Source organism: Hemicordylus capensis, chromosome 2, assembly GCF_027244095.1.
Source record: "Hemicordylus capensis ecotype Gifberg chromosome 2, rHemCap1.1.pri, whole genome shotgun sequence".
NCBI classification, from domain to species: domain Eukaryota; kingdom Metazoa; phylum Chordata; class Lepidosauria; order Squamata; family Cordylidae; genus Hemicordylus; species Hemicordylus capensis.
In genome coordinates this window covers 262,909,918-262,933,680 of record NC_069658.1, presented here as the reverse complement: position 1 = coordinate 262,933,680, position 23,763 = coordinate 262,909,918, and the positions used below count along the sequence as shown (strand labels likewise).

General features: G+C 42.9%; 2 protein-coding genes across 2 annotated transcripts in view; one reads left to right on the top strand and one right to left on the bottom strand.

Annotated features, from left to right (window-relative positions):
* Positions 1–3,639, top strand: part of LOC128343968 (maestro heat-like repeat family member 5) — a 72,833-nt gene extending 69,194 nt beyond the window's left edge. The window contains exons 23-25 of the mRNA XM_053293407.1: positions 1,023–1,125; positions 1,574–1,636; positions 3,372–3,639. Of these exons, the coding sequence (XP_053149382.1) occupies positions 1,023–1,125; positions 1,574–1,636; positions 3,372–3,532 (327 nt within the window). The 3' untranslated portion in view covers positions 3,533–3,639. The remainder of the gene's footprint in view (positions 1–1,022; positions 1,126–1,573; positions 1,637–3,371) is intronic.
* A 2,443-nt stretch (positions 3,640–6,082) lies between these two features.
* On the bottom strand, positions 6,083–22,980 carry LOC128346202 (zinc finger protein RFP-like). The gene is made up of 7 exons (XM_053299203.1): positions 21,938–22,980; positions 20,664–20,759; positions 18,174–18,404; positions 16,727–16,749; positions 15,315–15,430; positions 14,707–14,739; positions 6,083–14,042 (listed from the first exon to the last, which is right to left on the bottom strand). Exons 1-7 carry the CDS (start codon positions 22,346–22,348, stop codon positions 13,531–13,533), a joined length of 1,422 nt encoding a protein of 473 aa, XP_053155178.1. The 5' UTR covers positions 22,349–22,980; the 3' UTR covers positions 6,083–13,530.
* Between the last annotated feature and the right edge of the window lie 783 nt (positions 22,981–23,763).

The following is a 23,763-nucleotide window of genomic DNA, read 5'->3' as shown; positions in this document are numbered from 1 at the left end:
GGAACTTGGAACCTAGATGTTCTTCCCAGAGCGGCTCCATCCCTTAAGGGGAATATCTTACAGTGCTCACACGTTTAGTCTCCCATTCATATGCAACCAGGGTGGACTCTGCTTAGCTAAGGGGACAAGTCATCCTTGCTACCACAAAACCAGCTCTCCTCCCTAAAACACACACACCAACAGCTGCTGAGAGGGATGTTATGCTGGGCTGAGCTGAGACAGTTGCTCTCCCGCTGCTACGACTTTAAAAGGTACCTCCTTGCACACTTAGCAAAGATAACTGGTTCACTGCTTTTGAGAATGTTTTATTCTGTTACATTGTATAGGGTTTTTTTTAAAATAACTGTGGATGTTTTGAATTGTAGTTTTACTTGTTGAAAATTGCTCTGACTTAACAATTAAAACCCCCTGCTAACTGAGCAAAGACACACCTTTTTAAAGTGGTGGTTCTCTTTATTGAGCAGGGCGAGAGCAACTGGCCCTATCCAATCACAGCACAGCATCCCTCCAGTGGCTGTGACTGGTGTCTATCTTATGTTTCTTTTTAGATTGTGAGCCCTTCGGGGACAGGGATCCATTTTATTTTGTTTGTTTATTTATTTATTTATTTATATTTCTCTATGTAAACTGCTTTGGGGACTTTTGTTGAAAAGCAGTACATAAATATTTGTAGAAGGAGGAGTTCTATGTTCAATGTTGGTTTTGTGTCATTTTAGAGCATTGTAAGCCACTTTGGATATAAATTGTATTTAGAACAGTGGGGTGCAAATTCATTTAGATGGATTCATAGAACAATCCTATGCTTGTTTACACCCTGCATTCAGTGAGGCTTACCCACTGGAGGCATGTTTAAGATTGTAGCCTATTTAAACCAAAACTGACAATTTCTGCTTTGGTTTCTGAGCTGTCAGTAAACATAACCTAGATGTTTTCAAGTGTTGGTCAACAACTATGAAGACTAGGAACTTACAGAAGAGGTAGGATTTAATTAAAGTCACATTGATTGCCTTCCTGTTTTCTAGATGCGGAAAAACAAACAGAAGTTGCCAGAAATGGTAGCCCAGATGCTAGAATATCTCAAGAGCAGGTTCTCTTCGCACCGAGAGGCAGCAGCCATCTTGATAGGTAATCAAAGACACAGCTCTTGATAATGGGACGTGAGCCTGCAGTGGACTCTTCCACGAGAAACTAAGAGGGCGTGGGGCAGGTTTTCAGCCCATGTTACTACCCATCTCTGGCCAGAGAAGGGATCTGAAGATGGGCCAGCCCTGTCATTAAGGAAACCTCTTGTTGACACTGGTAGGCTAGAACAGGTCAGGTGGTATTCTTTGACCCCTATAAAAACATCCTGGTCACTCATGGTTGCTGGTTTCAGCAGCCTAGAGAACATGCCCTCACGTCTGGTTACAGATTGTCATCCTCACTGGGATTTAACTGACAATCTTGTGAAGACTGTAAGACTATCCCTGATGTTTAGATGGAAAGGTTTAGTGTCATATTTTATGCACCTTTTTAGCTGGAAATACAAAGTATTGCATTTCAGGCAATGAGAATTTTCTGTGGATCTATCTAGGATGCAGTGCGCAGTATATGAAGTCTGATTTGTCCACAAAAGAAATTGAAGATATTTATATAGGTGAGTATGTTAGCAGTGTTGAGTTCTGAAGAAATCACTCAGCACCATAATTCATAACTGTTAGAAACTTGAAAATAAGAAAAGCCTTAGCTGAGTTACATGTCTGTTTTGGATGGAGAGAAGAGTCTGCCTGTGAGTCTTTGTCTGCTGTATCTGTGCCTGGTTGGCACAAAAGCAAATATGCAAAGAATCTATTTACATATGAACCCTGCCCCCCACCATCTCTTCCCCTCTAGAGGTTAAATTAACCTTTTACTTTCTGGCTGGGAATATCCCACCACCATTGCAACTTCCAACACAATAGTCAATCAGGAGTTTGTTTAGTGTACACCGCAGTCCTTCACAATATAGCACAAGACATATAGGAATATGCCTGGGAACTTGATTCCTCTTCTGAGCCTTTTTGTGGTTTGCTCTGTTGTCTGAGGTGCAGTGGCTGAGTTCTTCAGACAGGGTCTTTTTGCTCATGGCACCCCAGGTTAAGAACAGATCCTCTGCTCCCAAGGGAATGCTGACTCTTTCACTGGGCAGCAAATACTGTTTTGTTTCAGCAGCAGGCTGCTACAAAGTGTGGTTTTGGAGAATATGTTGCTTTTTTGTTGAGTTTGCTTATTACTTACCTATTTGTCAAACTTAGAAGCTATTCAGAACAAGGCTCCGGCCCAGCATACAAACTAAAACAATGAAACATTAAAATAAATGCAGTGGTCAGCATCCTAACCCTGTGCATGCGCAGCTGAAAAAGGCCACCAGCACCTCCACTTCTAAAGCATAAATGTTCTCTATGCAGTCTAGAAGTAGGTCACTGAGGGTTGCAAGACTCACAGTGACCCACTTGCAGGTCTCACAGAGCGCTTCAAGGGGAGGGGGGATTGGCGAAATCACACACACGCTACGCAAGCATCTGTACTTCAGAAGCTGAGGTGCTAGCACTTTATGCATGCCTTTTTAAACAAAATAGTTGACACTCCTCTGGGGACAGAGAAGACTTAACCTCCCCACCCTACCATGGTCCTGAATAGGATCACACCCTGCCCCAGCTGCTGTTCAGGAAACAAAAACCGAGCATGCAAGAGACAATGGCCTGGCTGACATAAATTATATTTTATCCCAGTCAACTTTTAAACTTACTTATTTATCTGCATCATTTAATAAATATGTTCCCTTATAAAGCAATGGTCAGCCTACCATTCTGGCCTTAAAGAAGCCCAGTACAATATAACTTTCTACAAAAGCAAAACAGTGAATTGTGAGCCATCTCCTCAATAGCCTCTGAACCACATGGGCTTGAAAAGAAGGTGTCTTAGGGCCAAAGGAGATGTGACGTGGAGTTCCATGACTCCCTAGAATTCTTAGTTCAGAAGAACATCTGGTCTCTCCAAGTCTTTGCTCAGTATCTGCTTTATATAGATAACATTCCCGGCTGAATAAGGGCTCTTCCAGACAGTGATCTATTCCAACGTCATCACAAATTATGGCAATAAATACAATGAGAAATCCACACTACGTACAAGGATATTGCTTAATATTCTTGGTGCCATCTGCTGGCAATCTGTGGTAATCCATGACTAATTTTCTAAACCTCTTCCAGGCTAGGAAGGCCAATGGTTCTGACTATATTAGGCAGCTCCTTCTGTCCTTGTAATGAGAACAGACTATACTAGGCTAGGTGCCTTCACTCAGCCCAAGGCACATTTCTGCCAACCTGCAAACCAGTTCTTTCTTACCAATTCAGCTCTCCAAGAGCTCCAGGCAGACCATGAACCTACCGTGGCCAAGATTGCTTTTGAGGCAACAGAGGAATTCCTGAGACACTGTGGGAATCGGGTCAATCCTGCTATCACCCCCAGCACATCCGTCCGGAGAAGCAGCACGGCAAGCGAGACCAGGAAGTGAAAGGGCCTTGGGGAAGGCAGGAAGAAAAAATGTTCCTTGCTAAGAACCACAGGGAGAAGGCCCAGATTAAGACATGCTGCGGTCCTAAGCTATAAGGCCTCATGAGCATTAAAAACAACAACATTCTAACAAAAAGGATAATAAAAATAAAAATAATAAAGGTTTGATTTTGTTCATATATATCTGGCAAAGATGGAATGAAAAACTAATAATCTTGCAATAAGCCTATTTGCATTAGAAATACCTTCAACAAACTACATTATGATTTCTTACTTAAAAATTTTCAGAGATGCTGAAGTACAAAAATGCAAGAGTGGTTACACAGTTCAGCATTACTAAGTGTGTGTGTGTGTGTGTGTGTGTGTGTGTGTGTGTGTGTGTGTGTGTGTGTGATACAACCTGCATTATATCTGCTTTGCATTTCATGTAAAATTTAAAACATTTTATTTCATGATTTTTGGAAAGCAACGTCATTTAAGATATCAATTAAGGGGTTACAAAGTTTATCACTTTCTATGCACATAATGCTTTCTGCAGGAAGCCGTTCTTGTAGCAATGTTGTCCACGGTTCATTCTCGATCTTTTTTCAGCTGTGAAAATGACCTGAGCAGTGTGTTAGCATTACACTCAAAATGATCCACTATATTGCTTCTACATTTGGGAAAGGTGACTGAATTATATCTTTGATGATGACTTGATACAGGTCCTGATGGCAGAAATGTCCTTTATTTGGATAATTCTGCTTGATATAACCATGGAAGTGCTTTACATCCCCAACAGGGGTTGAACATTGACATCATCAGGATATTTATTTATTGAAATTTCTTATATACCACCTCCTCCAAAGACCTAGGCAATGAACAACAGAAAGATATTCTTTCACACAACTGGTTTTCTATGACATCTAAATCAATTAAAAAGAAAAATTTTGTGCAACGTTTTCATATATGATTGCTCTTTTCTTCAAGTTGGTTTCAAGTACATCCATCATAGGAATAAAGGACTTCACTTGAAAACTGGTTTCTTAGAGAAAGCCTTCCATCAGTATCAGGTACATCACTATCATAGATTGGTTTTTTCCTAGAAGTTTTTGCTACATGCGTTTATACCTTCCTGCCATGTTAGCATCATCATCATATGACTGTCCTCTACACTTGCTGAAATCAGTTTTATAATCTTTGCATAGAATAGTATAATCGAGCACCAAATTGGTGATACTTTCACCATTATGATTTTCTAATTCGAGGAAAGTTAGAAGGTGTTAAATGGGAAAACTATCTTTAGGAGATACATATTTTACAACAGTCAATTGATCAACATATAAAAGGTCTGGTGTAGAGTCAGACAAACTGAAGAAGCCTGCTTTTTGCAAATCCTCCAAAATTGATTATCTTACCTTTTTATCCATAACCTGGATAAGTTCTTCACAGACAAATATGTTTCCTTGTCTTGTCTTCACAGACAAATATGAGGCCACCTCCAGCCTCAAAGGCAGGATGCCTCTGAGTACCAGTTGCAGGGGAGTAACAGCAGGAGAGAGGACTTGCCCTCAACTCCTGCCTGTGGCTTGAAGCGGCATCTGGTGGGCCACTGTGAGAAACAGGATGCTGGACTAGATTGGCCTTGGGCCTGATCCAGCAGGGCTGTTCTTATGTTCTTTCCACATCCATTGCTTCCATAATGTTTTATATGGCTAGCAAGAAGTGGATGAAACTTAGCAGTGAGTTCTATCAAGCCAAGAAAGTTTCCGTGTTGTTGAGAGCCAAACTTTTCATTACCCTCTAAAAGCTAATCCACATTCTGCTAATGTGCACACAACTGCAATAACACAGTCAGGAACATCTTTCCAGTACTCTTGCTCCTTTTTCATCTGTTCTACCAGATATGCATCCAAGGTTAACCCTCATTGCCTTATCAAATAGGAAAGCAAAACTGTTCTCTGATCGTCAGAGTTCTCATGATTTTGAATTCTAATGAAGTTTCACCAGTCACTAAACCCATTACTAGCCAGAGTGGCTGTTGGTGTTGAGAAGATCTTGTAGACAAAGCAGCCAACATAACCAGTTGTTGAAGAGTATACTAGCCACTCCTGATTGTATTTTTCCTTTTGTTGAATGAAATAGACTAAGCATACCTGTTTAACCAGGCTTTTAGTTTATAGTTTTAAAGCTTCAGGTTTTAGAGCTTTTATTTGTATTTTTAAATTGTGTTGATGTTTTAATAGTTGTTTTTAGATTGTGAACTACCCAGGGACTTCCGTATAGTGTGGTATAGAAATGTACTAAAATAAATAGACTTTGAACAATATTGAATTTGGTTATTGAATGCCTGCTTTGAGTCTTCAAATGGACCATTCCAATGTTGACATTCAGAGGGACCTTTTTGTATCCAGAATGAAATCAATTCTTCAGTCAAGACACCCCAAAGACAGGGCCAGTGCCAGACTATTTTGCGCCCTAGGCAAGGCTAAGTACTTGCACTCCCCCCAAAAAATTTCAACTTTGATTTTCAAAAACAGATGTTTTGTAGAAAAGATGAAAAGCACAAAACTTGAAACTGCTAAATTTATTTTAAATTGCAAGGATAGGTAATACATCAGTTTTTGATTATCTTTCTCAAATATAAAAGAAAATATTTTGGCACACAAATCATTTTGATTGATTTGATACACTCTGGGCCCCTCTGAGGTCTGCACCCTAGGCGGCTGCCTAGTTGGCCTAATGGTAGCACCGGTCCTGTCCAGAGATCATTATCAGAATTTGTGCATTTATTTTCTTCTGTTGGGATTTCAGGCTTTGTAGCATTCTCATGCATAGTAATCACATTCACATCTGTATGACCTATGCTATAAGGAGAGGTGGATGTCTGTGGCTGCTGTGAGCCAGACTGACTATTCTGATATCAGGTCTCTTCCTTCCCACTGTAGTGAAATAACTCTCAACTTTTGGTAATTTTTTACTTGCCCTTCAAAAGCTGCTGGTTCTTTTTTCTTTTCTGACAACTGCTTTGAAAAGTTCACTTCATTTCTAAAAGCCCACTGAAAATTATTCAAAAATCAGTAATTATTCAAAACCATGGTGTTGTAATACTGTGTCTCAAGACTACCTGCTAATATACACAGCAGAAGTGTAGCTATAACTGAATGGTGGGGGGGGGGGAGCATATATATCTCTGGGACCATGAGGAGGCCCCCACTTGCTGGTAAATAGCCTTTTTGCACTCCCCTCCTACCTCCCTGACAGTGGCAAGCTGCTGGTGAATAATATTATTTGCAAAGGAGTGAGTAAATAGGGCATGCCAAGAATGCTCCTCTCCAGTCTATATAGTTCTGCTGCAGCAAAGACACAAAGAGTGGGGGAAGAAGAAGGAAAGGAGCCAAGGGGGCCTATCTGAGGAAGAGGGAAAAGCTCCATTAGAATGGACCCCTTCCATGGATCAAAACACTGACAGTGACTGGGAGTTGCAGAAGGAAATCAGGGAGGCATCAAGGAGAGGCAGGGCTGTAATAATGGGTGACTTCAATTACCCACAAATAGACTGGGTAAATGACCAGTCAGGTAATGACTGGTCAAATTTCTAGATATGCTGAATGACTGTGTCCTAGAACAGTTGGTCTTGGAACCAACCAGAGAGAAGGTGACCTTGGACTTAATCTTGAGTGGCACCCAGGACCTGGTGCGTGATGTCAGTGTCATAGATCCCTTAGGGAAGAGTGACAATAGCGCAATCAAATTCAGCATACATGCGGGGAGAGAATCACCAAGGAAGTCTAACACAGACACTTTGAATTTCAGAAGAGGAAGCTTCTCCAAAATGAGGAGTACGGTGAAAAAAAAGTTGAAAGGGAAAATCAGGAGAGTCACTTCGCTCCAGAGTGCATGGAGTTTACTCAAAACCACAATACTAGAAGCCCAGTTAGATTGTATATCCAAAAGGAGGAAAGGTACCACTAAGTCCAGGAAGATGTCAGCATGGCTAACAGGTAACGTCAAGGAAGCCATAAAGAAGAAATCTTCCTTCCGGAATTAGAAGGCCTGTCCAAATGAAGAGAACAAAAAGGAACATCAACTCTGGCAAAAGAAATGCAAGGTGACAATAAGGGAGGTGAAAAGAGTTTGAGGAACATTTAACTAAAAATATCAAGGGGAATAACAAAAACTTCTTTAAGTACATCAGAAGCAGGAAACCTGCCAGGGAGGTGGTTGGACCATTAGACAATGAGGGAGTGAAAGGGATTATGGAGGTTGGAGAGAAACTAAATGAGTTCTTTGCGTCAGTCTTCATGGCAGAGGACACTGAGCATACACCTGTTCCTGAACCAGGCTTTTTAGGGATGGAGGCTAAAGAACGGAGTCAGATAGAAGTGACAAGATGATGTTCTGAACTGTATGGAAAAACTGAAAACTAGCAAATCACCATCCAAGAGTCCTCAAAGAACTCAAATGGTAAACTGCCAGCCTCCTTACAAAATATATATAACGTATCCCTTCAGTCAGGCTCTGTACCAGAGGACTAGAAAGTAGCAAATGTAACACAGATTTTCAAAAAGGGATCCAGGGGCGATCCAGGAAATTACAGGCCGGTTAGCTTAATGTCCATTTCAGGCAAATTGAAGGAAAGCATCCTCAAGGATAAAATGATAAAGCACATAGAACAGGCCCTGCTGGGAGAGAACCAGCACAGCTTCTGCAAAGGTAAATCTTGCCTCATAAACCTTTTGGAGTTCTTTGACACTATCAACAAGTGATCTATTTGACATAGTATACCTGGACTTCCAAAAAGCTTTTGACAAAGTTCCTCATCAAAGACTCCTGAGGAAACTTAGTGGTCATGGGATAAGGGGACAAGTACATGTGTGGATTGCAACTGGTTGAAAGACAGGAAACAGAGGGTAGGTATAAATGGAGAGTTTTCACAATGGAGGGAAGTAAGAAGTGGGGTCCGCCAGGGATCTGTACTGGGGCCGGTGCTTTTTCATTTATTCATAAATGATCTAGAAGCAGGGGTAAGCAACGAGGTGACCCAATTTGCAGATGATACCAAACTCTTTTGGGTAGTAAAATCCAAAACAGATTGTGAAGAGCTCCAAAAGGATCTCTCCAAACTGGGTGAGTGGGTGACAAAATGTCAAATGCGGTTCAGTGTTGACAAGTGTAAAGTAATGCACATTTGGGTGAAAAACCCCAACTTCAAGTATACGCTGATGGGATCTGAGCTGTCAGTGGCTGACCAGAATCGGGATCTTGGGGTCGTGGTGGACAGCTCACTGAAAGTGTCGACTCAATGAGCAGCAACTATGAAAAAGGTCAATTCCACACTAGTGATCATTAGGAAAGGGGTTGAAAATAAAACTGCTAATATTATAATGCCCTTATACAAAACTATAGACTGGCCACATTTGGAGTATTACAGTTCTGGCAACCATATCTTAAGAAGGGCATTGTAGAACTGGAAAAGGTGTAGAAGAGAGCAACCAAGATGATCAGGGTCCTGGAGCCGTGCTATCATATTGCCACTAGTGGGCAGTCAGGGAGAGGTAGGAATGCTCTCTACCTCAACTTGTCCTGATGTCAGATGTGAGGTGGATCGCACTCAGCGGGCCTGCCTCCTACAGACTTGCCTCAACCCATGTGTGGTACAAGGATGGCACCACTCAGCAGCTTAAAGCTGTGCATGAGGGCACATAGTACTGCATGAGGTGTCTGAAACCGGCTCCACCACCGCAAAGGGCTGGTCATCCATGGCCAACATATCTCTGATGCAGCAGGTGATATCAACAGCCCTTGGACTGCCACCCAACCCTCTACCCAAGAGTCACTTGCTTACTCTGCTCACCTGCAGCTTCATCAGAGAGGTGGCCTTGGAGAAGCCTGAGAAGGAAGAGGGACCTGGCCCATGGACACTCCCTGCAGCCTCTGGCACAAGACAAAGGTGGACTCCACAAACATCACCAAGAGGTGGTCCACACTACTCTGAGTCTCTTCTGCCCACAAGGAGATGCTTGTTGCTCCTGCAGGACAGAAGGAGCAGCAGGTGCAGGGACCTCCTTCACCTCAAAGAGGAACCACCGTACTGGCTAGGAGGGCTCAAGGTGAATGGTGAAGACGTTGCCCACTCCCAGCAAGTTCCACGCCTGCCCATGCAGAAGTGCTAGGGGGAGATGGGCTAACGTATGCCTCTTCAGCTGCCACTGGTGGCAGCATAGGCTGAGCTTGAGATCCAGAGGAGCCTGCCACATCCTTTCCTTCACCCAATCCCTCCACTCCCTTACCAGAGTGAACAGGTTGCACCTGAGTTGGGGTGGGGGGTTTACTGAAGCCACACTGCTGCCTCATCCTCTGCCCCAGCCCTGAGCTCTACCTGACGCTGTTGCCTTATACATGATGGCAATAAACTGTTTAGTCACTGATAAAAATAAAAATTCACAATATAATATATGAAACTCAAATATAATATTGTAGGACTGAAGGTAAGGCAGGAACAAGAAGAAAATATGGATAGTATTCAGGGGGACTTTGTGTGGTGCTTTGCTGCACAGACTAGTGAAGGGAACTGGGAATCTAAAGTGAATAGGGAGGGAATAAAAATAATTTTATTTGGATTTGAAAATGTGTTTTGCCTAGCACACAACACAATACTCAACAGAGAGACACAAGGAACAGAGCAAAAATTATTTAAAAGAAAATTTAAAAGGGTGGGGGTGATAAGAAGGGGGGAATTGAGGAGAGACTGCAAACAAACAAGCAAGCTACAGGGGGAAATGGAAGTGGCAGATAAATCTACAGTAATAAAATAAAGCAAGCAAACACACATAGAGCACAGACAATCTGAAGTCAAGGACCCTAAAGAATAACCAGACAAGACAAGAAGAAAGCAAACTGCAACCAACAAGCAAGCAAAAAAGCAATGGCCAAAAACCAGTACTACCACCAGCTACAATTGTTAACACAAAAATTCATTGCACAAGAATAATAAAGGGATCTGTGTCCCGCCCCCACAGCACAGTGATTGGAGGAGAAGCATGAGGCTATTTGATAGATTCTCCTTGGTTGACCATTACCCTCTGGCACTCAAGTGTCCTCTCCTGAAACCGTCCAGTTCAGACTTCTCTCTTTAGATTTAAAGGAACACAAGCTACAAGCATAGAAAGTTTAAACTTTTGTATTTTTCTTAAGCTTCCCCACTCCTCTGCTTGAAAAAACCAAACACATTAAGGAACATGATTTTTAGCCACTTTATTGAACCCTGGGTGACAATCCCACCAAAGTGGACTTCATGGGTGTGCCAGATTTCATAAATATAAGGGGCGGGGGCATGCTGTTACCATTTTTCATCAGGCCTACAGTATAGGCAGGGGGTTTCCATCCAACTCAATAAGTTTCCCATTCTCCCTGAGTGACAGTCTGCCCCCACCCCCACAAGTTTCTCTATCCCTCTAGCTGCAACACTGGCGTTAGAAATCTGATCTGAAGCTCTTCTCTCTATGAAAATTTGCAACTTGCCTAAGGCACGTTGTTTGGCAAATATCTCCTTACTCATTAGTAATGTTTCATTCAGAGGCAATATACCATTCACTGCATGCAAGTGGAAGGGGAGGAAGGCAGCAGGAGAAGGGAGTCCATAACCCTCCTGCTTGTGGGTGTCCTAGCTGCTATCTGGCTGCTCCCTGTGGAACACAGAACAGTGCGCTGGACAAGGCCACGGCCTTCCCTGATCACAGCAAGCAGCCATGCTTTTAGTCTGGGTTTAGTTTATGTGGATTTTTATTGGTTATAAAATGATAAGCATACTCCTGATGCAATTGCTTAAGGAAACCCACTTACTATTTTAACCATTTTATTGAATTTATTAATGACATTTAGAAAATTACAATTTCTGTTGACTTTTGCACTATTTCAATATAAGTGCAACAGGCTGCAAGTTGTTTTTAAAAAGCTGTATAACCTGGCCCACCACCCCATTTGTGATTCTCCCCGCCCCCGCCAACTTTTAGGCTGGATACAGGCCCACTTTTCATGGCAAATGTCGGCAAGTGGTAGATTCCTCCACATGCTGGTGGAATGATGGTCCAAGGAGGGTCTTCAGTTTCAGAAGTTTTTGTAAAGTTCTGGCTTGAAACAAGCCAGATTTCTAGGGATGTACATGAACAGCCACGGCTCGGGCAGGGGTTGGTTCCTTTAAAAAGCAGGACCTTATTGACTCAACCACTGCCCCACCATTTTTCAGAGCATGGTGCTCACTGTTCAGAAGCCCACACGTGGCTGCAGTGCAGCTCCCAGCAGGCTACACATGCATGATGGCCATGTGCATGTCAACACCACAAGCAGGCTGCTGGGGGCTGCAAGGAAAGCACTGCGCCCGGAAAAGCAATGGGGTAGCCGAGGAGCAGGTAAGGTCCTGCTTACCTGTTTTTTAAAGGAAGCGACCCCCGCCACACCAAACAGGTTCAACTGCCTGCACCTGAACTGGTTCAGCGCTTCCTTAAGGAGGCGCCAAACCAATTCGAACATAGCCCTACAGATTTCATTTTTAGACATTTTAAACAAAAATTTCCCCAAAATCAGGGGATTGACCACGTCTCTTCAAATTCACTACAGGTGACCCTGACTTCCTTCTCCACATGCATGGCAATTTTCAAGGCTCTAGGACCAACCAGTGAATTCTGGTGATTTCTTTTACCAGTTTCCTCATTCACTGCTATGGGGGAAACCCTACTGCATTTTGCTAGTTCCAAAATTCTGAAGTATTTCCAAAATTAACTTCAATATTTTGGAATTAATTCCTTTACCAATCCAATTTAAAAGATTGATTCCGATTTTACAGATGTTTTCTGAGTATGGGCAATTTAGGGGTGTAGCTATATGGGTTCAAAGAAACCAGGGCCCCCAGTTCCTGAAGGCCCTCCAGTTCCACCCTTCCCTCTTTTCTTCGTTATCTCCCTCACTCTGAGGGACTGTCGGGGAGAGGGGTGAACACAGGCCCCCCTCCCCAGCTATTCCCCTAGGGCAATTTGGGATAAAATCTGATTTTCCAAATCCGAAATTGCACAGACCTATCAGTTTTGGCCATATTCTCCAACATGAAGAGTCATTTTGGTGATTTCCCCCACTCTCATAACGCAGCAAGACTTTTCTGCAGCTTGAAGCTGTTCTGGGTGTTATCTCTACTTCTCTAGGACAGTGAGCTGTTTTTCAGCCTTCAGCAAAGAGGCCCAAGTCAAAATAATAAAGTGAGTTCATCTGCAACAAACAGGGGAAACTGTCTAATTGCCAGAGTGTGTTTGGGATCATACACAGAAATCTACAGAACTTCACAGAAAGTCACAAAGAACACAACTATGCAGACAGCTAAGCGGAAAGCTAACACAGAGACTTTGAAAATGGCAGCTTTTCCTCCTGGGTTTTACTGGAGAGTTTGGGACTACTTTTTGCTTTGGAAGCTTACTTTTTTATTCGTTTGACACCGACTGTAGCCTGCTTTGAAGCAGGTCTGAGACTTTTGTAATGTTTTTCAATAGATTTCAATGTGACCTTTACAACCTACATTAAGTGAAATATTTTGGCAGCATTTTCAAGCATGTCAATGTCTTTTTTCATACGTTTAGTTTTTGAACTTGCCAATAAAAAGAGAATTTAGGAAGAATCCTCCTCTTATTATTTGTCTGGATAATCCTGCCCTCCCCTAGCAAAGTTAGCCATATGCATCACACACACCTGGTATTTGACTGAAGCCAAGCTGACTAGATTTACTCGAGTTATTTGACTACTTTGGCATCAACAATGCTTAATGTTACATGCACAAAATCACACCCTTATGATCTGTATTATTTAAATCCGGAGTGAATTTGGTTCTGCAATTGCAACTGCTAAAACAAATTACAACCCTCGATTCATTCATAAGCATGCACAGGAAGGGAGGCTATAATCCTCCCCTTTACCCTTCCTGGCAGAAGTTAAAGGGGAGAGTGATCTGCTTAAGCGCTCTTGGGTAGGTATGCCTCAGCCATCAAGGGTCAGCTGGGCAAGCAGTACCTTAAAAAAAGGGAAGATTCTCTCTCCAGAAAATGAGGCTGATGAAAAAGTGAAGACTGAATCCTTTGTGTCAGCATTTAAAAATGCCACCTGCCCTCTTTTGTAGTCCACAGACACCCGAATCCTTCTGGGAGTGCAACTGAGGGAGAGGGGTGTCACAGGGGTAGTGAGAGCCTGGTATTGACCAAAATCCCCTTGCAAGGCCCAGATCCCTTCCTCTGGGTTCAGTTTGAGCTCTGTCTTCCTCCTCACCGAGCCTCTGGCTACCCCTATAGCCCAGATGCCTCCATCTTCCACATTGACTTCCCAGTAATGTCTCCCAGACATGAATCCTTCAGAACCCAGCACACAGCAAGAGGACTTAAATCGCTTCGGATTATGTGCCACATCAGTCCGGGTGACATCCCATCTTGCGCTTTTTCGATCAGCAGAAATGACGACTTGAGGATTTGCTGTGTCTGGGTCGAGAGTTACATTGACTGCAAAGACAAAGAGAAGAAGGGAATGAAAAGGATGGGATAAAAAGTCCATTCATTATGGGCAGCATTCTATTTCAAGTCAGAGTACCTCAGAAGTCTGTGGTTGGGAGATGAATCTTATGACACATATGAGCGCACTGTAAGAGAGCTGTACTATGGATCCTGCTAGATTAGGGGTTCCCACATCTGTAGTACTCCAGATGTTGCTGAACTGCAACTCCCATAATGAACTGCAACTCCCAGCCACAGTAAACTGCAGTTGTGGGTGATGGGAGGTGTAATTCAGCAACATCTGGGAATCCTTGTGCTAAATGTAGTTTGGGCTGAATGAACTCAAACTTGGTCTGTCATATTGTTCTGTACAATGTTATTTCCCCTTCAAGTTTATTACTGATGTGGCATCCTGCTGCTATTGTATTGCTGTTTTGTTTAATTAAGGCTGTACTGTTTTAAACTGTTTTCTGGTTGGTTGGTTTGCCTGGTTGCTAGTCATCTCAAAGGCATACTTTTAGGACTGAGTGGGAATACATTAAAAATATAAATATAAATATAAATATGGTCACCCAGTTTGGTTCTAATCTTTTTGGACAGGATCCTCCTCTGTTTACAGAAATAAATAAACATAGACTAACTATTTTCCAAGTTTTTTTCACCAGAAACTTACCCCATTCTGTTCCCAGTTCTGACGGCAGAGTATCTAAGGGAAGAAAAGAGGCATGGCATTCTTAAGCAGTGGTTCATTTCTAAGAAGAGAGGTGTTAAAACCCTAGTGCACCTGCAAGCCACTTCTGATGTGAAAGCCTGGCTTGCCCACCAGTCCCAGATTTGAGGAGGCAAACTATAGTCGAATGCCAGGAGGAAGACATGTAATTGTAGAGTGCCTTCATCCACCTGGGATGAAAGTGCAGCAGCACTTCCTCCTTATTAAATTCAAAGTCTGAACCTGGCCTCATATTAAGCTCTAATCATTTATTTGGTTTCATTTCATTTATTTTTGAGAAGATGCATCTTACGCTTGTCTCTTTCTTTTGCTGAAGGTAGACATGCTGTCAATTTTGAGATATAATTGGAAGGAAATTGCCAGGAATATCAGAAAGGGGTACAGAAAAACCAACAATTAGTTAAGGACCAAGAAAGAAATGAATACAAATCTATCAAAGGTTCACCCAGTTGTACAGCTAGAGTATAAACATTCATTTTGGGCAATCTGTAATACTTAATTTTAAAAAAATTCCCAGCAAATCTATCACATCTAAAGCAGATATTAAGTACCTCTGAGATTCTTCAGGATTTCTGCGAGAACAGTATTTTTCTCACAGAATTCATCTAGTCTCTTTTCCACTTTAACTGGCATCTCCTCTGGTGGCTGAAAGGGCTCCTTAACAAACCTGAAAAGGGAAACATCATTTCAATTTTTGATCATTTTGCTGACATCTGATATAATACTATTTACTGTACTTTAACTGGTTCAATATCTATTGGATGTTTTATCTTATCATTTTGTTAGTTTTTACTGTTGGAAGCCAACAGTAAAAACGGCTGACTGAGCAAAGAGGCACCTTTTAAAAGTGATGATTCTCTTTATTTAGCAGGGGGAGAGCAACTGGCCCTAGCCATCCCCAGCACAGCATCCCTCCAGTGGCCGTTGCTGGTGTGTATCTTCGGTTTCTTTTTTAAGATTGTAAGCCCTTTGGGGGCAGGGAGCCATTTTATTTATATCTACGAAAACCACTTTGGGAATTTTTGAAAAGCAGTATATAAATAACCGTCAAATTCATATAAGCTGCCTTGAAGGATTTTTTCAGAAAAGCAGGATATAAAATGTTTTAAATAAAGAGAAAATGCAACTCTTTCACCTAACACCACACAGTCAATGGCATGTTGCCTTTGGTATTGTGACAGTTCCACAATTTTATTTTATTTTTTTAGGATTGTAAGCCCTTTAGAGACAAGGAGCCTATTTATGTATCTATCTATCTCTATGTAAATCACTTAGGGAGATTTTGTTGAAAAGCAGTATATAAATATTTGTCGTATTCATATTCATCATGAACATCAACTGGATATTATCTCTGATACATGATACAACACTTTCCCAATGCTCTATCTGCAATAGGAAAGGAAAGGTTGTGCCATCGAGTCGGTGTGAACTCCTGGCAACCACAGAGCCATGTGGTTTTCTTGGTAGAATACAGGAGTGGTTTACCATTGCCTTCTCCCGCACAGCTGCAATACCTGGGCCATAATGTATCTTTTTAAAACTCCCCATCTCAAAACTGGCAGATCCATATCTGCTTTAAGGAACAGCTTGCTTAAGCTGATACAAGTCAAATGTGAGAGCAGCAGCATAAAAACAGAAAAGATGGTTAGTCTGGAGAGTGGGAGGAGCTCTTGCCCAAATGGGAGGGGCCAGAGCTTAGGGGTAGAGCATGTGTTTTGCAGGTACAAGATCCTAGGCTTAGGCCAAAGCATCCCTGTTAAAGAGTTTGAACTACCAAGGCAGGGAAAGACCTCTGCTTGGAATCCCAGAGTGTCCATCAGATTCAACCGTATCAAGGCAGAAGAACCAATGGTCACTAGAAGACAGCTTTGGATTTGCAAAGGCAAACCATCTGCACCAGAATGAAGCAGAGCAACCTTCAGTTAAGGTAAGCCTCAAGATGGAGAATGGAGGAGCCACAAACCTGCACAAGGTTCCTCTGATATCCTAGAGAGAGAAGAGAAGCATGGGTGGGGAGAGAAAGACAGGAACTCTGCATCACAATGACTGTAATGAGAATCAGTGATTATAACCATGTACAGGCAAAAAGTGTATTTCTGATATATTTCAGAAACTAGCATAAATACTTTTCATCATTGTGAACTTTCTAACTGTTGGAAGAACCATGCCAGTGAATTGAAGTGAAAGGATATGAAAAGTGTATACATTTCATTAGGGGGAAAAGTGTTGCAGAGGTAGACATCACGTCAAATGTAGTAAAAGGCACACCCAATATTTAGCACGTATATAGAATTTTTCCAGATTGCACAAAGCACTTCACATATATCATCTCTGTATCGTTATAAAGTGGTTGCCAAGTCCAGAACCTGAAAGGGCTCCTCTTCCTTCCAGATGTGCATAGAAGGAAGCAATTCACAAGCTGCATCTTTTTCTACCACAGGATTACAGTAGTGGGAGACGCCAGACCTAGTGGAATTTTCTGTTTATGCAGTTAGGAACATAGGAAGCTGCCATATACTGAGTCAGACCATTGGTCTATCTAGCTCAGTATTATCTTCACAGACTGGCAGAGACTTCTCCAAGGTTGCAGGCAGGAATCTTTCTCAGCCCTAGCTTGGAGAAGCCAGGAAGGGAACTTGGAATCTTCTGCTCTTCCCAGAACAGATCCATCCCCTAAGGGGAATATCTTATAGTGCTCACGACTTCCAGTCTCCCTTTCATATGCAACCAGGGCAGACCCTGCTTAGCTAAGGGGACAAGTCGTGCTTGCTGCCACAAGACTTAAAAGATTCAGCAACCTTGCAGCATTTGATCCTACTTACAGAATTCAGCCTTAGGCCGCCATCAAAAGGGAGCTAGGAAGTCAAGCCAGCAAAGACTATCATCTCCCAGGCAAGTCCCACCTTGAATAGGGAACTTTTATAGCCATTTCTGGTGAGGAGATCCAATGGCCTGCCTGGGTGCGTGACGTCACTCCAGTACCTGGGAAACATTTACAGCCTAGGGAAAGACTGCAACCTGGTGGCTCACTACACAAGGCAGCTGTATGTAGGTTCCGGTTCTAGTATAGAACCTCCTGATGAACATACTAGTGTTTTGACTTTGTGTGTGGTGTTTTTTTGCAGTATTTTCTAAACTTCCCCTTCCCAAACTGCCACTTTCCCCCCCATTCATTTTCTGTTGGGTGGTTGTCAAAGGAACACAAATTCTGCCAAGAAAAAAAAGTTGGCAACTTCATTGACCTCACACTATAACAATGATCTTGTGTGTACCTGATGCCGATGTTATACACCACAACTCTATATCTGACATACTGAGAGCACGTATAAACATTTGAGTGTTTATAACTAGTCCATGTGCAGTTTTTCAGTGTATGTCCTTCTTTCAAATTCCCCCTCAAGACCACTTACCTGCAGAAATTCACTGTCTGGCTGGCCATACTTTTCTTCTACCTTTTCAATCAGGTCACTGAGAGAGACAATCTCATCAGAAAATTTGGTGTTATGCTCCTTCTGGTGCTTAACCATCTCTCTCTCCATTTCATTCAGCTGAGCCAGCAGGAGTCTTTCCTGTTCCTCCAGAAAGTGGCGCAGTTGCTCAAATTCCAACACGGTCTTCTGCCTCTCGGCTTCTGTTTGTCTCTAGAAGGTAGAGAGGGAAAGGGTATGCCAGGCCAGGCCATTTGGAAGAACATTAGCAGACACTGAATTTCTGAATGGCAGAAATGACTTTTCATCCAAATTGCAATACTGGATGTGCTTCCCCAAGATAACCAAAAGTAAACCTGAATTATTTGAACCCTTTGAAAAACCAGTCTATCCAATGTTCTGATTTTGAAAATTGTCATCACAACTTAAGATGTATCCATGACATTTGAACTTTGCCACCCATGCCCTCTGACCAAATCCTGAACTTCTCCATTGATTGAGTCTCAACAAAATTAGAAATCCAATTACTGCTTTTAAAACCAGCAGTTTTATCAGGGCTCCTGAAGAACATCCATTCAAAACACATTAGGCCTAGTTTTCCTCTTCTAATGTCTCAGGTTCTCCTTAAGCCCAAATTGTAGCGGTCACTGTGAGAAAGATGCCACTTTCCCTCACAGAGTGCATGCTTCTTATCACATCCATGCAAATTCCACTTTTATTTGGTTCTAGCAAAATGGATGGGGAAAGTATGAAGGATATGTACTCCAAAGACTACTTGAGTGGGGTGCATCTCTACATGAACTGCACACACACACACACACACACGCGCGCACACCACTCCCAGCAGCATCCTTGTCAGGGAGAACATGGCCACCCACAATCAGGGTGGTAAATAGCTACAATTCTCTCCTATGGGGAAGAAGTAGAAAGGTGCCCTTAGGGACACCACAGGGGCTCCCTATCTCTAGTGATTCCACCCCCTAATAGTGGAGCCTGCTTCTGTCAGGTTAGTCCTGCCTCTCCATCCTGGACAGCAGCCCTATTCAGACATTACGTTGAATGTGTGTACAAATGTCTGTGCACACATCTGTTTGTGAATGACTGTACACCGGTTCATTTTAAAAGTGAATCTGGATGGATACAGGCCCCCTCAAGTGCAGGGTACCAATCGAAAGTGTTCTTAATGTATGTGTATTGCATATAATGTGCAAAATGAATGCAATAGAATTTGGGGGCTAGCTTTTATATATGAAGACAGGACATAGATGCCATTAGATACCATTTCTGGGCATTATGGAAAGGGATAGGGATACCCAACTGGTTCTTGCTAGAATCCTGTAAAACTTGTTTTAATAATTTGAACAAGTTGTTCTAGTAAGAACTAACCTGCCTACTTTCCTTTCACTATCCCTACAACTGGACTTTATTTGGTCCAAATCGGTAGGCAGTTCACAAGTTAGCCCTCAAAAGTGCATGCATCCACAACTTGAACTGGGGTGGATGACATCATCACAAACTATGAGTCTGAAGTGTCCCTATTGTGTCCACACAACTGTACCAAATTTGGTTCAAATTGGTTCCCATACACCTCAAACGTTTACATATCCGCCATCTTGAATCAGGGTGGGTAATATAATTACAAACTACGCCCTTGAGCTGTCCCTACAGCTATAGCAAATTCGGTTCAAATCAGTTAGGTGGTCCACAAGTTAGTCGAACTCTTAGTTCAAACATTTATGTGTCCGCTATCTTGAATTGGGGTGGATGACATCATCAAAAACTACACCAATTTGGTTCATATTGGTCCGGGCATTGTGAAGTTGATATGGTAGTGATACACACACAGTCAGATGATCTCATATGCCTACTGGAAAGTACACTTAAAAGCAAGATGCAAAGCTTTATGATTGCACAGAAAAGCTTAAAAATAATTAGAGAATTTGTCCAATTATATCAGAAACCAGAAACTAAAGACTAACTTTTCAATTCTCATGAAGTGCATTTCATAATTTTTAGGCTGGACTTATTTATAGACCATTCACATATTTGTGTCAAACACTTCTGGAGGTACAGGAGACAGTAATTGGGGGTGGGGGGATTACTATTTTGAGCAGGGTTTTACATATCTTCCCTCCTTGTGAATTCTGCCATCCCTGCAAGACCCCAGTCCGCTGTGTGGACCATCAACTCAGGCTCAGTGGATTACATGTGACTGGTAGCGGGAGGGGGGAGATTGTGCATGTTGAATAGATGCATCCAAGATCCAGACAGATACATGTGTAAACATAGCTGCATAATGGCATCTCCAAGACAGGAGTGAGAGAGACTCCTGCCTGCAACCTTGGAGAAACTGCTGCCAATCTGTGTAGACAATACTGAGCTGGATGGACCAATGGTCTGACAAGGCAGCTTCCTATGTTGCTATGATACTCATATTCATTACTAAAATACATCATTGGCTTCTATGCTTACCAGATATTCCTGATGTCTATGCTCTCCAGCCAGCTTTAATACCACAAGTTTCTCTCTCTCATCCTTCAAGCTCTGCAGCTGGTTCCAGATTTTTTCCTAAGAAGAGAGAAACAGATTTTGAAAATATTTGGTATATTATTATTCACCATTGGTGAATACATTCTGAATTCAGGCAACATTTAATTTAGCAAAAATAAACCTACTGCTACTCTACAATCAACCGAAGAGCCAAAAAAGACCTGGGTCACAGAAGAATAGGGTCAACTCATGATGAGAGCAATATACCCCTTCAGAGCCATTATGGCTCCTAGCATCTCATTTCCCAATGTAAAGATAAGGTAAAGCGTGCTGTCAAGTCGATTTTGACTCCTGACGCCAACAGAGCCCTGTGGTTTTCTTTTGGTAGAATACAGGAGGGGTTTACCATTGCCTCTTCCCACGCAGTATGATATGATGCCTTTCAGCATCTTCCTATACCGTTGCTGCCCGATATAGTATCAGTGGGGATTTGAACTGGCAACTTTCTGCTTGTTAGTCAAGCATTTCCCCATCCCCACTGTGCCAAAAAGCAGGAAAAAGGAAAAATGATTGCAGCCAACAAGATTCTGGAGAAAAAGGGCAACTCAGTAGATTTTTAAAATATTTTAATTGTCTCTTTGATTAACATCTTCTGCAGCAATTGTCATTTCCCCCCCAATTGCATCTTGATCTTTCATGAGCTAAAGTATATTGTTCTGCAATATCCCCAGAATACATGAACATAAGGAGACGGGTGGTTTCTTGTCCACATGTTGCTATCTAGAAAACAGTGATATCCACCTATAATATTTGGATATTCCAAAAGCTAAAAGCTAACATCTACCTCCCTCCTGAGCAGAGCTTAAAAGACTGCATAACCACCACACAGGTGACTGAGCTCTTTTTATTCTCATCCACTTTTTGTTTTCTTGGGAACCCACTGAAGACAGGTCTATTTTTTTTTTTTTTTAAATGCTGTCAGCCAGTGATTCCCAACCTGGGGGCCTCCAGATGATAATGAACTACAATTCCCATCAGCCCCAGCTACAATTTATTGAGGTTGGGGATGATGGGAGTTGTAAAGCAACATCTGGAGGGACTGTTGGAAGCTGCTTTGAGTCTGAAAGCCTGTGGGACAGAATAGGCTATAAACAGAATGAATGGATATTCAGGGATGTCGCAGGCATGGTGGATAAGGGCTCCAGAAGTCTCCAGGTCCTAGCCCAACATTCCAGCCATTACACTCTATTTCTTACCTTATAATCCTGGGCAGCTTCCTCTAAGGGAAATACAGAGTGACTCCTGTGAGCTCGGGACTCCCTGCAGATGTAACAGATGAGACTTTCTTCCTCACTGCAAAATAGTTTCAGAGCTTCGTGATGTTTCTCACAAACCAATTCCCCTCCTGCCGCTTCCAAAGCATGTACGCTCAGCCGCTTGGTTATTTCCACGACATTCCCCAGCTCCCTGTTGGGCCTGAAATTTCTCTGCAAAGCAACTTCTCTGCACTGAGGACAGGAGAAATTTGTATTCCGTTCCTTCCAGCACTGGGTGATGCATGCCCGGCAGAAGCTGTGGCCACAAGGGATGGAGACCGGGTCTTGGAAATATTCCAGGCAAACGGAGCAAGTGGCTTCTTTATGGAGGCTTTTGACAGGGTGTTCCATGGCAACACAATACCCAGTCGCTGGATCGATTTAGTTCGCAGTTCTGGTTGATTGGCTGAGCCGGAGAGGACCGGAGCTCCCAGCTGCTGAGAAACCTAACCCTCTGTTTGCTGAAGAGTGGATACTCCGCCCACGGCAAAGCACACACGTACAAAATATGTGCCCATTTGTTGAGACAGAGGCTTGTTTGAATGAATAGATTGATTAAGAGTAAGTCGCTACCGTTCAGCATGAGTGTCGATTTCTCCCACGGTACCCATCATAGCTTCTCCTCCTGAATCCTGGGAATTGCAGATTATTGGGCTTCGGAGACTTCCCTATTAGCAATCCCTACCACCAGATTACAAGCACCAGGAGGGGTTCCTGCCTTGGAAGAAGGAATGTTAAGCAAACTGAGTTCCTAGCACAGAGAAATGCCCTCAACAAAAGGCTCATATTGATCCTGACTTCTTCCAATCAAAGATTCCGATCATGGTTGAAACAGACCGCGATCGGAACCTGACTCCACCCGCCTCTGATGATGCTCTTCGCCGAGCGACAGCAGAAGAACCACTGCAGAGCAAAAAGCCGCTCTAATCCCCTCTTCCTCGCCCCCAAGCTCTAAAAAGGCCAAAGAAGGAAGTGGGCTGGGCTAGTAAAGTGCGGGGCTAGAGCGTCTCGGTGGAAACAATCTGGGCTAGTACTCGCTTCTCCAGCTGCAAAGAGATCCTCCTTCCGCTCCTTCCCTGCTTTTTCAAAACCCAAGGCGCGAGCGGAGGAGGAGAATGGTGACTATGAGTCATGCAGTTGCTGTGTGAAGTAAATGGGGAAAAGAGAGACACGAGGCAGGGGCTGAAGTGTGTAGTAAGATATGCAAGAAGAAGAACTCCTGCTAACTGAGCAAAGAGGCGCCTTTTAAAGTGGGGGTTCTCTTATATTTAGCAGGCTGGGAGCAGTTGGCCCTATCCAACCCCAACACAGCAACCCTCCAGTGGCTGTTGTTGGTGATTACCTTATGTTTCTTTTAAAGATTTATTTTTGTCTATTTAAACAGCTTTGGAAGCTGTTGGAAAGCAGTATAGTAGTAGAAGTGAGCTAGGCTGGGCTGATGGTAGAACGAGGCAAGAGACAGGACTGAGCTGTGTGGAAGAAGTATCTAGCTCAGTGGTAAAGCATCTGATTTTGAGATTAGAGATGTGCACGGAACCGAGGAGCTGAGGTCTGACGCTGGGGGTGTGTGGCTCTTTAAGGCTGAGGGAGGGTGCCCTTACCCCTCCCGCTGCTTTCCCCCCACCGGCGCTCTGTTATTTTCCAAAATCCATGGGGCGGCAGAATACCTCCCTGCTGCCCCTCCCCCTGTTGTTGGCTGGAAAGGCTGACGTTGCACATCACGCACGCATGTTGCATGCGTGACATGCACATGCGATGTGTTATGT